Source organism: Procambarus clarkii, chromosome 82, assembly GCF_040958095.1.
Source record: "Procambarus clarkii isolate CNS0578487 chromosome 82, FALCON_Pclarkii_2.0, whole genome shotgun sequence".
NCBI classification, from domain to species: Eukaryota; Metazoa; Arthropoda; class Malacostraca; order Decapoda; family Cambaridae; genus Procambarus; species Procambarus clarkii.
The window spans coordinates 6,356,608-6,373,525 of NC_091231.1; the positions used below are offsets into that span (position 1 = coordinate 6,356,608).

At 43.5% G+C, this 16,918-nt stretch overlaps 1 protein-coding gene across 9 annotated transcripts in view; it reads left to right on the plus strand.

The window, feature by feature from the left end:
- Positions 1-586: 586 nt before the first annotated feature.
- The window catches only part of LOC123764355 (astacin-like metalloprotease toxin 2), a 30,159-nt gene continuing 13,827 nt past the window's right edge, over positions 587-16,918 (plus strand). The window contains exons 1-7 of one of the 9 annotated variants that reach the window (XM_045752027.2): positions 587-737; positions 1,388-1,817; positions 9,682-9,802; positions 12,283-12,336; positions 14,685-14,794; positions 15,555-15,642; positions 15,920-16,046. In XM_045752027.2, coding sequence (XP_045607983.2) covers positions 1,809-1,817; positions 9,682-9,802; positions 12,283-12,336; positions 14,685-14,794; positions 15,555-15,642; positions 15,920-16,046 — 509 coding nt within the window. In that variant the 5' untranslated portion in view covers positions 587-737; positions 1,388-1,808. Of the gene's footprint in view, positions 742-1,387; positions 1,818-9,681; positions 9,803-12,282; positions 12,337-14,684; positions 14,795-15,554; positions 15,643-15,919; positions 16,047-16,918 lie in introns of all 9 variants that reach the window. The other 8 variants (XM_069316004.1, XM_045752025.2, XM_069316003.1 and 5 more) reach the window with 8 other exon arrangements.

A 16,918-nucleotide genomic window follows, 5' to 3' on the forward strand; every position in this document is an offset into this window, starting at 1 on the left:
TTGTTACGGTAATCTCCTGCTTATAACTCAATTAAAAACGAGAGATAGAAAGCAGCTCAACACTGCACCAGAGGACCACATATGAGTGTAACATTGTCTTCCTGTGTTCCAAGTTGCAATAAACTATTTACGAACAAACAAGTACATCCTCACTAAATAAAAACTAAAAAAAAAAATAGTATGTTTTTTTGCTGGAATTTCATGTAAAATGTTTTGTTTGTTTATATTCATCATAAAAATAAAAATGTGTAATTGAATTGAATAGGTTCCATCATTAAATATGTATTTATCATGTATCAAGAGTAAATAAAGGAACATAATTCAGTTTGTCTGATTTAATACACATAAACATACTGGGTCGCAATACAGAATGCAGTTTTTTATTGAGAGTTGTAGTAAAAAAATATAGTTTGAACAACGCTGATGTATTCAAAACTAAGGCCGTACTGGTCTCTGGTCACACAGCAGCCGCTCCTGTGCCAGGTAAGTCCACAACGGGCTCACCATAGCCCGTGCTACTTGGAACTTGTTCCGAGTAGCTGAATCTATAACAACAACAATAACATGGTCTCTGGTACATATTGTTGTTTGAGGCCAACCGCTCAACAACACTACCCCGCGCTGCCAGCCGCACGACGTGCTCCCTGACCACCCTGGCGCCAGCAGTGTGCCTGCAACAGCAAGGTGGAGGTGTCAGTGTGCCTCCCAGCGTGGCCGAGTGAAGTACATCTGCGTTTGTGGGTAGATAGATCTAGTTCTTAGGCTACATTATTGTTGTTTGGTGTTCCATATCTCTCTTCTTCCCCCCTCTATCCCCCTCCATAATTTTTTATTCATTTTCCACCACAGACTTTGTCATGTGCAAACCAGAATATATATATTTTCTCCTGTCCTGCATAGACTAGGATAGAGATTTGTTCTACTACAAATAGTACTTAGTTATTAACCTCTCAACCACAAATGAATTTAATTCCATTTACAAGCTCAATATATTTTACATAAACGTGATTCGTGTTAGTGTCTTCCGCGGAAAGAACTAACTTGTCCATCTTTATCAGTACTAATTCAAAGACAACTATACAGTGAAGTAAGATTAATGTATTATATGCACACCAAAAGTGTTATAGAACCCTATGTACTTTGATGTGAAGAGGTACATACAGTGTATATAATATATAAATTTAATATGGAAGAGTCCATAGTTAATGAACGAGATAGTCATTCAGCATGACATGACGTGCTCTCCTGATAATTACCCTGCCCTTCCTTACCTTAATATGCTGTTTCGGTATTTAAGGGGCTACCCTTATCCCTTTCCCTCTCCCTCCCTCTGTCTATGTACAATATTTAAGAACTATAGCTTATAATAAAGTGTGCTGTATTTTAGGGAAGCACTGAGGTAGACTCTGTGAGAGCATCCAATTCCGAAAGCGTTTAATCCCTGATACAATAGTTACCTCATAAATCGCTCAGAATACAGTAGACGTGAATCTTGCACGGATACAAGGAGGCAGGATTCTAGACATCTGTGAGTGCAAGAAAACATTTTAAGAGACGCCGAGGAACAAAGAACTGACATTCTCGACAAGTGTATGGGTTAAAATCTATACTGCTCGGATATATTTCTGAAGAAAAAGTTTGTGAAATTTGAGGGGTCAGGATACCTGTTGATGCTCCGCCGTGACCTCCGCTGGTCCGTGTGACCCCCGCTGGCCCGTGTGACCCCGCTGGCAGAGATTGGCACGGGCTGGCACTGGTCAAGACCTGCAGACACCACACTGTAGCAGACGGCGTCGAGGGCGGAGGCCATGAGGAAAGTGAGTATGTTGGTGTCGTTGAAGACCTGCACCTCAAACAGATGGCAAGTCATATATTTTTGGGATTAATATGTTCTTTTGGTAGTTTGGAAAGTGATCGGTTTTAGCAGCTAGGTAAGACTGTCAATATAGGCCAAACAGTTCAATCAGCTGGTTCACTAAATACTCAACGCTTCATGGAATTAACATACGAACGGGCTAGCCTAGTCCCTGCAAAAATCTCTGATACCCCCCCCCCCCTCTCGTCCCCCCATCGTAGGAGTTAACTATTCCATCCTGGACCATAAGCCAAGAGACCACAACCTCCTCTTCCCCACCAGTCACGTTCAAACACGTTTATTGAGACAATAAAATACATCTCAAAGGGATAGAGTAGCTTAGGCTATTTCTACCCTCCAACTTCAAGTCTTAAGGGGCACACAAATCCAGTGAGTGCAAATCCACAAATCAGAGTAAAAAAAATCACATTTTACATTGCAGGTTAATATAGTAAACACAGGATGTGTGATACACTCTTGGGGCGAAGTGCTTGTAGCTCCCAAGTATTCTGTCTATCATATCATTATCACACATCCAAACAAATTGACCTGATGCACTACTTACCCCACCAGTCCATACACAAACCTGTACCAACATGATCAATATTATTTCGCACACCTCGGGCACCATATATATATAAAAAGCAGTAAATTTAATCTTAATTTCGTTAAGATAGGATAGGTTAGGGTTAGGCTACATTTAAGAGCAGTGACGATGAGGGGCACATACTTTTCTCAGCTCTTGGAACTTTTTTTTATAGCAGCCCAACTCAAACACCACTCTGCCCAAAAACCAAGGAGGGCTATGTAGAGAGAGAATAGAAACGATTGATTTATAGCTACAAGAATCATATACGCAGCAGAAGAGCCAGAGAGTGCAAAAGGCCATAAATGAAATACAGAGGAACCCAAAATACTTTTTATTCTATGCAAAAATCCAGAACAAAAACATCTAGCATTGGGCCCTTGTACAAGGGACGTGAAACTTTCACAGATGACATCAAATAAATGAGTAAAATATCAAGATCCAGTAAGATTCTGTTTTCATTTAACAGAATTGTACTGTTATATATAATTATCGATCTTCAGTGATCGATAATTGAAGATCGATAATTCAATATAATCCAAACAAATGCTTCACGAAATAACATTAATTAATGAAGAAAAGTTCCAGCTTCTGCGTTATGGTAAAAACGAAAATATAAAACTGATATCCATATATGTCAGATCCCCTTATAACCCCAAAAAAAGCAATATAAAAAATTTTGTTGTGATCCTAACGGAAGATCTTACTTTTAAAGAACACAATAAAATAACTGTCACAACATTGAGGATAGAACTGTATAACAAGAACCTTTCAAACAAAAAATTCCAGACCAGTAATGGATCTTTTTACGACACTAGTGTTCTCTAGAGTGGAATACTGTTGCACACTAACAGCTCCACTTAAAGCTGGCGGAATTGTTGGCTTGGAGAACGTGCAAAGGCCTTTTACTTGCCGAATCCACTCAATAAAACGTGTAAATTATTTGGACCGCTTAAAATGTTTTAAGTCTGTATTCTCTAGAGTGCAGGCGAGAGATGTATATAATAATATACGCCGAAAAATATTATTGTGAATAGTTCCAAATCTGCGCACGGAAGTAACTCCGACACGAGAACTTGAGGCATAACAGAAAGTGTAAGAGCCCAGTTGAAGAGCAAAGGTGCAGTAGGTATGCAAAAAAAATCATCAATAGCTCAAGACTTCAACACTCTTCCTCTAAACATAAGGGGCATTACTGGCCAACTTCTCACGGTGTTTAAGTGATAAATTAATAAACATCTCTAAAAGATACCTGATCAACCGGGCAGTGATTCATAAGTTAGACTACGAGCAGCTACGTCCACCATCCTGGTTGACTAACCACGAACCAAGAGGCTTGGTTCCGAGACCAGGTCGCAGGGACTTTGATCCTCGGAACCATCACAAGGTGACCGCAAGGTTAGGTAAGAACTAAAGAGGACTAAAGGGTGCTACAAGAAGACCTAATTGACAAACTTCAGGCGTTATTCAATCCAAGTAAGTGAAAAGTAATTAATGAAAATGGGTAAGGAAAAGAGGAGACTTGTATTTAACTATACCATAAAGGAAAGGGATTTACCAGGAACAACACGAGAAAAGGACCCGGGAGCAGACATAATTCCAACACTAACGCCAGAAGCTCACGTGACCAGAATAACATCAGCAGCATGTGGTTAGCAAACATAAGAACGCCATTTAAGTACCTAAACAAGGAAGCTTTCAAGTCCATACACTCTGCCAATGTGAGACCATTACTTGTGTATGCAGCACCAACATGGCACCTACACCTTGTGAAGCGTGAGAAACTTAAGAAAGATCAGAGGTTTGCAACTAAATTAGTACTAGAATTGAGAAGCCTCAGCTATGAGGACAGGTTCTGTCCTCATAGCTGAGGATAGCTAAGGTTGAGGGAACTCACCCTCACAACCTTAGAGAGAAGAAACAGGGGTGAAATGATCACGACATAAAAGATCCCGAGAGGAATAAATTAGTGCACAAAGAAAGCCTATTTAAATTAAAGAGAGATAGGACAAAGGAACATAAGTGGAAGCTGGACACGCAGTTGAATCAAAGAAGTATAAAAGTTCTCGTTCCCGTTATGGGTGTCAGCAAGTGGACCGCACTGAAGGAAGAGGCTGTTGAAGCAGATTCCATTCACAGCTTGAAGAACAAATATGAGGAAAACAATGTTGAGAGAGGTAATTAGCGCACAAGGTATAAACGGCTATTATGCGGGGCTAGATCTCACTCGCCCGTAGTCACTGACAGGTAAGCACTAATAGTAAGCAGTGGGCAGTGTACAATGGATGCAAGAGATGGGTCAGGTTTCTCTGAGGCCGCGCGCCTTCCCTACACACCCAGTCCGTGGTTTAGAGTCTTGGGCGAGCGCTGACGACGACGCGCGCTCCGGCAACAGCTGGAGCTGGATGCGTGTGTTTCTACAGTACGTCTCAACCACGTGATGACTGGCAGTTAGGTGCCATGCCATTTTGTGGCTGCCTTTATGGAAATGTAAACATCATATGACTACAACAATGTCATTAGAAAGGGAAAGTAAGACTGGGGACATCACTACCTACACATGGGCGAGTATCATGAGTATCGTGCCATAAATGCTCAGTTGAATATCTCTTTCAAAGCGTAAGATAAAATTAAAAGTATGTATAAGAGTGTGTTTGTGCAAAGTGGACAGCCAGACGCATGGGGCTACTAGCCTTACAAAACTTTGCAGGGTGCATGCTCTGGCTGACAGGTAGTACATAGGGAGAGAGAGACCCGGGCTCTGCCAGGTACCCTTCCTAGTAAATTAATATGAGAATTTGCCTTGTTTAGCAACTGTAAAAAGCAGCGCGCGCGCAACACACACACACACACACACACACACACACACACACACACACACACACACACACACACACAGGTTGTGGAAGCAAATACTGTTCATAATTTTAAAACTAGGTATGATAGGGAAATGGGACAGGAGTCATTGCTGTAAACAACCGATGCTCGAAAGGCGGGATCCAAGAGTCAATGCTCGATCCTGCAGACACAACTAGGTGAGTACAACTAGGTGAGTATACACACACACACACTAGGGGGCCTGACGGTTGAGTGGACAGCACTCGGCATTCGTAGTTCTAGGGTCCGGGGATCGTTCCTGGCGGAGAACGTCGCCGTTTTAGTCCTAGTTTTTTTATTATTATTATTTTCTACCACAGACGTGGCCACACATTTACAATGCTAACCATCATATATACATTTTCTTCTGTCCTCTATGGACAGAGTTAGAGATGTGTTAAACATATAGTTCAGGGGTTTATTGAACGTCTGGGACTAGGAATAAAAAGAATGAATTTTGGAGAGTTACTTTATCAATTACCCCCGACAGTGAAGAAGAACGTAAGAAATATTGAGAAGATTCGTGTTAGAATTATTAATCTTACCCTTTCGGTCATATTCAACAACATATGTTTACAAGAAAGACTGCTACCAATATATATATATATATATATATATATATATATATATATATATATATATATATATATATATATATATATATATATATATATATTTTTTTTTTTTTTTTTGTGGTACTTCGCTAGTCTCCTTCACTTTCACATATCTTTTCTCTCACATAAGATACATTCCTTGAAATGTGGTTACAATAACACATGTATTTCTGTCTTTCTGTTGTCATATAAAACATTAGGCTCCACTAGCGTTATTAATTACACAACTTGTCATAGAGTTTTGTTAGGCTCGGCGCTCCAAGGGCAAAGAGACGTAATGAAATGTTAAGAAATACCAGTATACACTACCTAATATATTTACGCTTCAGGTTAGATTTTTCATACCGTAATTAAAATTCATAGGCTTAGCCTTCATATATTTGATTGCAATCAATTAATTTAATATGTAGGCCTAGGGATTATACAGTTTAACATTTTTTGTTAAAACTTCTTTTCAAAACATACTTACGCAATTACGATTATGATTGACTTTGTTGAAATGATTGAGGTTAATATTTACATACTAGGTATTTACATAAGCGTTCTATGATGTTATTTATCCTTAAAATATTTATTTAGTGCGAGTTACAGACACGCAAAGCACTAATTTGTAAGAAGTGCTAGCAGGTGGATTATCTCTTACGTTATCTCTTAAGACTAGCGTTAGTAAACAATTAGTTGAATTGCAGCATAACCGTCAAGAACGAGATAAGAAGGAAAGGTTTCTTAAGCATTTGTGGAACTACTTGAGGAATCCGGTCCAATGAACGATTATCGTATGTGCTCCGCCTTATTAGGCTGTAAGCCAATACTCAAATATCCGGTCTTGTTCATCCACGTGTTATCGACTTCGTATACATGCTAGTGATGCCAACCTTGGTTGTCATCCACCAACAGGTGGCACAGGTTCGTACCCCTTTCCTAAGATACCCACACCACCCGAAAACTTTCGGGTGGTGTGGGGATGCTACGGGAGAGGGGATGCTACAAGGGGGAATGCTACGAGAGAGGACTCACATGATGGGGAAGGTTGAGAGAGAGAGAGAGAAGGGGGAAGGGAGCTGGACACTTTCTCCAGGTTATCGCTGTAGTCTTGGGCAAGAGAAGCCACCACTTCCTCTTGACTTTCCATAAGACCTCTGCGCTCTCACACACCACTTTGCCTTTCACTCCCGGACCCATGCACAGACCTTCACCCTCAGCGGAAGCAGCTGTGGATTATCTCAACACGAGGAATCGCAGCGACAGTGATTTAATTCGAGCAATTGTTTATACGTAAATATTCGTTTTGACAGCAATTTGTTTTTGTTTTGTAAATAAATTAGCGAGGATGATGAGATTATGCTTGTCCATTCATTTTCCGGTGCGAGGACACAGAAGGTCTTCGTGGAGTTAAGTACACAACAGTTACTCGATGATTCTTAGATATTTGTCTGTTTCTTAGATATTTTGCGTTATAAGCAACGAATTCTTGGTGGTTATGGTTCGAGACATTGTTGACCAGACCACACACTAGAAAATGAAGGGACGACGACGTCGTCCCTTCATTTTCTAGTGTGGTCTGGTTAACATATTTCAGCCACCTTATTGTGACTCATCATCTGCGTTCGAGACATTGTGTTGTCGGGGTATTGCTGTCTCATCCCCGCCGCTGTTTCCTGAAGCAAATGGTTTGTTGGTGTGACTGACGACTGTCTGATGTAGTGTGATGTAGCGTGTTGGATACAGCCATAAGAGCAGAAGTATGGTTTGTTTCCCATCGACGACCGGGACTGCACAGGCGCAGAGGCAACTTGGGTATCGCTCGGGAGAAAGTTTGGCATCACATTCATGTGTAAGATACAGAACTGTAGGTGTTCGTGCTGTAGTGGGGTCCAACCACTACAGCACAATGGGGGGGAAGGGTCTCCAGCGCTTGAGCTTGTGTGTGTGTTGGGGGGGATGGTAGAGGGGGAAGACAACGGCCAGGGGAGGTAGCCATGCATCTATAATGCATGCCCTAAAAGTGTAGAATCAATTATGATAATAGTAAATGAATGTGAATAGAGAGAGAGAGAGAGAGAGAGAGAGAGAGAGAGAGAGAGAGAGAGAGAGAGAGAGAGAGAGAGAGAGAGAGAGAGAGAGGAGGGAGGTTACTAGGGTGTGTGGACGGAGGAAGGCATCGCGAGCTCTCTCTTTGCCACTCCGTAAAACAAAAAAAATGAAACGTTTTGTCTAACCAGAAACGGACGAACCCACGCAGCCCACCTAACCTATCGAGACCGATATACAGAAATCGTCGATAATACACTTTAATGTTTACTAACATGTCGCATTTTTGTAACAAATTGGTCATTTTTTTTTTAAATACGACGTAATGGATGAGAGGAAGGTGTGTGTGCGTGTGTGTGTGTGTGTGTGTGTGTGTGTGTGTGTGTGTGTGTGTGTGTGTGTGTGTGTGTGTGTGTTGGGGGGGATGGTAGAGGGGGAAGACAACGGCCAGGGGAGGTAGCCAGCCAGGTGTGAGGCGGAAGTGGAGTATTGTCGCATGAGTTGAGGTTTTTATTTATGTCTGAAGTCCGTTAACTGTTGCCTCACAACTCCCGCCAGTCAGAGCATGTCCGAGCATAGCCGGGGGACTGTTACCCAATACTGGCCGGGAGATTGTTGGCACCCCTGTGGCCGGGAGAGTGTTGCAAAAGCATTACAAGAGGCCAATATCAACAATACCAGGGAACAATTTAAATTCGTGCACTATTTCCGGGTTAACTTTCAAGCGCATGCAGCACTCCTGGGGGGGGGGTCTTCCTGGCGTAGAACAAGCAAGTCTTTCCCCCCCCCCCCCAAGCGTGGCGAGTGATCTGGTTGATGCTCCCTGGATATTGGTTGATGCTTCCTGGATATGATCACCTCTGCTGGCAGGCGTTGTTGCTCGTGCTGGCGCGTCTAGTGTCGTCTTGAGTGTGTTCCGTGTGCTGCTCTCAGTACGCACATTAACCCTTAATTCCGCGCGTGGCAGTTTAAAAGAGCTCCACATTGTTGGTATTGTCGGTTTGACAGAGATCATGTTGCCTGTGTTCAGTGAGGATGGATGTAATCTTGCTATGCTGGCTTGAGTAGAGCTCCGGGTTCCTAAAGCTCATCTTTTTAGATATCAGTCTTATGGTATGACCACGCATTGCAGACCACATGGGTCCTTAATCGTATAGTGTCATGTTCCGTTTCCCTCTCAGAAGTTCTCACTCAAGTGATCAACTTTCACTTGTCCCGTTGTCCTGATCTCGCGTCCTATCAGATAGCCTGCCTCTGTTCACGTTGGCAATACCATATCTTGAATGCTGTAATCATGTCCTTTATTATTATTAACATCTTTATTGACAAAATTAATTACAATTTTGCCTAATCTGAGGATTTCGATTAAGTCTTATTAAAGTGAGGATAATGCTGGTATTCACTGTCACGCAGGACAGAGGGTCATACATAAGACAATAGGTCTAAACTGTAGGCGGAAGTACATATATATCATGGTTACAATCAATGTTTTAATGTATGGATATGTGAAAACAACTTTCTACTGTACACTGCCACACAAGGGCAAGGATGGGTTCATAACTGATGCAGCTTAGAAGTAATATAAATAAAAAAATATTCTTCATTCTTTAAAATGGACATGTCATCCCGGGGTGGTGGTCACCGCTGGTGGGTCTCGAGTGACGCCTGGATAAGATCACCCATAGTGGAAATATTACCTCTCATTTTTACTGTTTCAGGAGTGGACATGGGCGTGGGCGGCGGTGGTGTGGGCGTCCACTGGTCTCCTGGTGCCCCCGGTGACGACGGCCGCCTTCATCGACGTTGGCGTCCCTTACCTGAACGTGTCGTCGAGTGCTGGTAATGTCTTCCTGCCCCGACTCGCCCTCTTCTGTCTTTCCTTCCTCCTTAGTCTCTCTCTCTCTTTCTCTCTCTCTCTCTCTCTCTCTCTCTCTCTCTCTCTCTCTCTCTCTCTCTCTCTCTCTCTCATCGCGTTTTCAAGCCCTATAATTTTATTACGACCCCAGCTCACTCGCCCTTGTCACTGTTGATATCAACATTCACCATGCCACCTGTTATCAGGCTCCCTCACCTGTCTCTATCCTCCCCCCTCCCCTTCCTCCTACATCCCTTCCCTCACACATAACAGCCGGGTTACTCTTGCCCTCCATGAACAATAAGTCTCACCCTTCATATTTTTTTTTTAACTGTGCGAGTATTTTGGAGCTTAATATTTGTTTACATGTCTGTGGCAGATTGCAATATATCAAGTTTTATGTGACGTGTGAGATGTGACGACCAAGACTGACAGATAAATATGGAACGCACAATTGACAGATTGGGAGACAGTAAGTAACGGAAACTAACAGACAACGAGGAAAGGTTATGAGGTATATTTATGTGTGCGCGTATCTACAAATATATTTATATACACACAGTGGACCCCACTGTTGAAAGTGGGGGCCTGACGGCTGAGTGGACAGCGCTCGGGATTCGTAGTTCTAAGGGTCCGGGTTCGATCCCGGGGAAGGCGGAAACAAATGAGCAAAATTTCTTTCAACCTAATGCCCGGTTCACCTAGCCGTAAAATAGGTACCTGGGAGTTAGCCAGCTGCTTCGGGCTGCTTCCTGTGTGTGTGTGTGTGTGTGTGTGTGTGTAGCCGCAGGCTTAACCATTAGCCTGCGGCTACAATTACAGTCAAACGGCTACAAAAATTTGAAGAGCAAGGCGTGAGAAGGTGAGTTCGAGGCAAGCATGGAGAGCAGTGGACCCCCAGGATGGAGCCTGGGCCCGCAGGCCGACCAGGGCCACAAGGCCAAAGTTGTACATCCAGAAAAGGAAGACATCAGGTGAGTTGTACTAACACTAGCCCGCGGCCCATCCTCATCCCAGTGGGCAAGACGTGCTCCAGTAATGTTGAATCGACGTTATCGACGTTGATTCAACGTTGAATTAATGTCGCTTGTCCTCCTGTGGCCACTGGGATGCAACCTTTCCTGTGGCTGTGCTCGCCTAAACTGTGACCGGCCATATACCCACTTTCGTTAGGTTTTTCCTGTTGGACTTGTAATACCTCGAGTATTAGAAAATAAACACCAACAGGTGTAAATATAATTTTATTATAGTTTAGGATATATTTAGGCCTGAGAAAAAACCTAATTAGGTCTTGACCTAATTAGTTGTTAGTATTTTTGTATTTACAGTAAGTGGGCGAAACAATTGGAGACGTTCGTTTCGAACACTGAGTACGAACGTAATCTGTTGCGAGGCAAATGTAAAGTGTTTTCATTCGTATACGGAGTTTAATGACTGTATTAACAAGCATTTGGTCAGTGTTATGATAATGGGCTGCTTGCCGGATGGGTCACGATTCTTCGTACAGAGGAAGGGTAGTTGGACCGTCCAAGCTTGATCACAGTTCCTGTGGATGTCTCGTGAATCTCTTGGGATTTGACGATGTTAAAGCTGCTAGAGGTACGAAATTACCATTTAAATCCAACCCATCATCAAGAAATTGGTCAAATGCTCACTAATCCAGCCAATAAACGACGTTTAGGAATTAAAAATACTTTACACACGACTCGTAACTTGTGCTTAAAGTTTTCTGGTACAGTGCTTTGCTCTCTTGTGTTCGAATCTCACCCCCAGCTCCCTCCCAATCCTCCAGCTACCGTACTTCAAATACAAATTAACTGCCAAAAGAACCTAACGTATGCACCCTAATTATTCACACAATTCTAAATGTATAATAAACTTGCATTTGAGAAAATACTATAACTAACTAAAATTTATGAATTTAGTTTGGGCGCGGCTTGAAAAGCCTGGGTGGTGGACGGGCTGCTTAACTGCCCAACAACTTCCATTAGGTTTTAGTGTTCTCTAAATGTGTCGAGCATGAACGGAAACTTGCAGTCTGCATCATCAACATTATACACCAACGCTAAAGATTTGTCAACCTCAGGATAATCCTCAAGAAGTATTTCCTTTTCATTGTCTTTTGCTACAGCGAAATTTAGATACGAGTGACTACTTGTATATACTGAGAGCAACTGACGTAAGGACACCGTAGACGTTCCTACTGGACCGGACCAATAGACGGACGAGAAGCTGAAAACCTACCGACTGACTGAATTAAGTATTACCTGCTCTACCCTTAACAATGTGGCTGACCGTCCCGGAAGCATCGTGTGGTAGCTTGAAGAGAAGACGAAGTTAATATATAGTTTACATCATATATAAAATATATAATATGATTAGCAGGTGGTAATGTAAAATAGGGTAAGAGCAGGTATAGCCTAGGCCGGTAACCACCCATACTTACTGGTGACCACTCCCTCAGAGCGGCGCTGGTGGCCGGGCTCACGGGGGCTCTCCAACACCCGCCACCACCGGGGTAAGTACTCCTCTAGACACCTGCTGCCTGCCCCTGCTAACACCTACCAGCAGCAAACACCTGCTGCCCTGTCCTTGCTAACACCTACCAGCAGCAAACACCTGCTGCCTGCCCCTGCTAACACTTACCAGCAGCAAACACCTGCTGCCTGCCCCTGCTAACACCTACCAGCAGCAAACACCTGCTGCCTGTCCTTGCTAACACCTACCTCAACGCCCACTTGACAACACCGACTCTGTAAATATTAGCTGGCACTAACCCATGGTAATGGACCTGTCTTGTTGTGGCCTTTTGGGTTGTGTGTTTGTGTTACTAACTGGTGGTGGCTGATTGTACACTTCATCGCTAACTATTGGATTTTGAGTGTGTTGCGAGGACATATATATGTCCAGACTAGCCTACATGTTGATGGTGCGAGTGTAACTGGCTCCCGCGATGGCGGGTAACTGGCTGGCGGCGGCGGTCACGGCTCGCCTCTCCTCTTTTGCTTCTCCCATTTCATTTCTTTATTATGCACCCCATACCCATGTGGTGGGCGGTGGTGGGAAGGGGTTACAGAGGCACGTAACGGGTTCAAACACTGTTTCCCATAGTCGGTTTAGCTAGTCCTGTGGCATCATAGTAACGTCTGACCGGTGACCTGATGCTTTTGCATCCTGGTGGCTGGTAAAAGAATGCTTCCGAGGACGTTATGTATCCGCTTCCGCCTCGGAAGATATTTAAATGGCGGGAACGTCAGCCTTACAAGTCTCATTCACCCGTCTGGAGCACTGTCCCACCAGTCGCCCTGATGTCTGGAGAAGCTTCCTCCTCTTATAGTATTCTTGATGGAAGGTATTCGTCAGGTCTGGTCTGCCCCCCACACCCCTCCACAGTGTTCCAACCCCCGCCAGTTTAGAGGCAATATGCAAAATGGGATAATTAAATTTCCCCCTTTTGTTATGCTGTTGCGCGTCTCTCTCGCCCACTTGGGAATGAATGGTAATTTGTTGAAATGACACTTTAAGGCGGGTTAACGCCTGTATCCAGACGCGTGACGGACGCCTGATGATGACGTCCTAGTGACGTCACACGTCGACCCCCCCACTATATATAAAACTAATTTTCTCTTATTTCGTTAGGTTAGGTTAGGATAGGTTAGGATCGTCATCCTAGAACCATGGGGACCTTACCGTTAGTTATAATGGATATATTGTGATGTTTTCACTCGTCTACAAGTTTGACTTGTGTGTGGACTTGATCTACAAGCTGTGAGATGCTGTTAGACTTGGTCCACACAATGCCTGTGTGGTGACACACTACAGCGACCACATGCTGCTCTATGACACACATGTCTACTGACATCTGTGTCATGACATACAGATGTTTACTGACATCTGTGTCATAGATGTCAGTACTGTGTCATCTGTGACACAGATCTGTGTCAGCACATACTGACACAGATGCCTACTTAGAGCAGTGTTGTGGGTGCAGCAGTTAACAATACACCACATTACGTGCATGAAAAATATGATCGGCTTCAGGGGATTATATTTATATATGAAGCAAGACTGCGGTGTGCGTATTAGAGGCAACGACCCTTCAATGGCGGGGATTAACATTAACCACGATGCTTTACTAACAATTGGGTTGTTGACAGTGAGTGAGTAAAGCTATATATAGGGCCATAATTACCTCCTGCCATTTGAAGTTAAAGCTTCAGCTTGGGCAGCAACTAACCTGCAGTGTGAGAGGTTCCCTAAGTGCAGTGTTGCCAGGTCATTGCTAAACACGTTACTCCGGATGTGAATAGATTTGTGGATGAATGCCTCCCCAAAATACCTTCATATAGTGCATCAATATGCATGAAGAACTATACACACACGCAAATCAGTTGGGAGGCGGGACCAAAGAGCCAGAGCTCAACCCCCGCAAACACAACTAGGCGAGTACAGGTTCGTATACGCGCGCGTACATGTGTGGACGTCTGTAAATAAGTTTGATCTCGTGTAAATATTCTTTGAGCCATCCTACATGATCCTCATCAGTCCTTTGACCTTTTGCGCGTTCAAACGCGCACACCACAGCCCCCCCCCCCCACACACACACACACACACACACACACACACACACACATACCACACACACACACCACAGCCACATACACACACCACAGCCACATACACACACCACAGCCACACACACACACATATCACAGCCACACACACACACACCACAGCCACACACACACCACAGCCACACGGTGACAATATCTGACCCTTAACAACTGGACAATTCCTGAGGCGGTACTCCACGACCACTCACGGCTCGCGAGGTTGATACTCTGACTCCTTCACTCCCAAACACAGATATGAAGATCAAGTGGAGATTCAACTTTGGGCGAGACCCCATCGAGTTGGCAGGTCTTCCCGAGGGCGATATCCTCCCGCCCCCAGACAGGAGTGACGCGCTGGACCAGGTGAGTGAGAGGGTAGAAATAGCCTAAGCTACGCTGCCGTTTTCGAATCTATATTATCTTAATAATAGTGTTTTATTATCCAAGTATTTATTATTATCTTACTCTCGAGTAATTAATAAACTTGAACTAAATATCATTCACCTAGCATGGAGATTTAAGAACCTCACTTTCTGGACAACGTTAAGAGCGGCCGCAAGCCTCGCCCAGTGAATGCAGCAGTCTGCATTTTGCTTTTCATTTGCTGTTCCGTATTTAGCAAACATCAATATGAATTCATGATGGATTTCATGCCAACAATAGTAAGGACCAGTCAGCAATATTGAGGAGATGAATGTATGTTTGTCATGAAAGTTCAAATAGTTGGTTAAACCTTGAAATAGCTTCATGTCTAGTGGGAGTTATTGATTATGATCTGTCAGTAGGTTGGCCTCTTGAATGGCACTATCGCTGTATACATGGATACTATTCGGATTTTTATTATATTATATAATATATATATAATAATTGCGTGTGTGTATGTAAAACTAAAGTCTGTTCTCGTAAATGATGTCATTGGCATTTATTTTTTCTTTAATAAACTCGACTATGGTCACTACCACCCATCCTTGTATTGGCCCTCCTGGTCACCTGCCTCATACACTGAGCCCATCCTGGGTATACTGAACTTCATACACTGAGCCCACCCTGGGTATACTGACCTTCATACACTGAGCCCACCCTGGGTATACTAACTAGGCTACCATGCCTGTGTTGTCTACAGAAGGAGGCGCAGGAGAAGAACGCGGTGATAGACCGGGTGCGACTGTGGCCGGGCGGTGTGGTGTACTACGAGTTCTCCATAGAGTTCAGTAAGTGCCTGTAAGTTGTACAGTACTGTAGTTATTAACAGCGGGACACACCATATAATGTTCTCTGGCTAGTGTCAAATGAGGTCTTCGCAAGATTTATGTGTGTGTGTGAATTTGACACCCTCCCTTACCAAACATCCACTGAACCAAAGGGGAAAAAAACATTGATTTTTGTGACCTGCTGGTGTGGAGGTATATTAAACAGACGTAAAATTTACTTAATGCCAGGATCACCCGGAACATGTGGTGGTATTAACAATGTGTTGTGTGTGTTCAGTGTTGCTGCCCCTGGAGCGGCGGCTCATCCGTCAGGTGATGGAGGACATCGCCAGCCACTCCTGCATCCACTTCCGCGAGAGGACCTCAGAGCCTGATTTCATCAAGATTATCTTCGATAGGCACAGGTGAGTGTCCATTTCCTCGCTAGTGAAAGTGATAATTATTTTAAATAACCATGTTAAGAGGGAAAATATTACCGTCATGGCTGCTGACCAAGAATATGAGAAGCAAGTTTTTTTGACAATGACATTGTGGCTCATCGCCTCCCTTTTACGTTATAAGACTTATTGTCTTGCTTCGTCACAAAATTAAAGCCTTTGGAGAAAATCTAGTTTTTTGTAATTTACGTTCTGCATTGAATGTCATTGTCACATACGTTTGGTCATTATTTACGTAATTATAAGTGGTTTATTTGGGTAAATTTTGGTAACTTGGTCAGGTGATTTGTAGTACAGAGGAACATGACGTGCGACCTTCATGTGCTTATGTTGTGCGTGTACACCATCATGTGTGTGCACATGGTGCATGTAAGTGCACTCTCCTAATACTGAAAGCTTAAACATTAAGCATGATGTGTGCAAGTGTGATCAACATTAAGTATTTTCCATGCAAATTTAAACAAATGGCACGCCAATAAAAGCCCGCCAGTTGGCAGCCCTTGTGTTGACCCGCGCTAGTGTGTCTATTGGCTTAATTGTGCTTGCAGGAGTTGAGCTTCAGCTCTTTGGCCCCATTTCTCATCCGTCAATCGAGTGGTGTACAAATTCCTGCGTTATTAGGCTGTCTCTCTCTCTCTCTCTCTCTCTCTCTCTCTCTCTCTCTCTCTCTCTCTCTCTCTGTCTCTCTGTCTCTCTGTCTCTCTTTTTTTTTATTGCCAGTGTCGTGTTTGTGGTGAAAGGTCGACCACTTTCACTACAGCACTGTATACTTGCACGACCAAGAGAACAAACCAGTTGGCGCAGTACTGTATTCAAGAACGACTAGAGTTCGAAGCTGC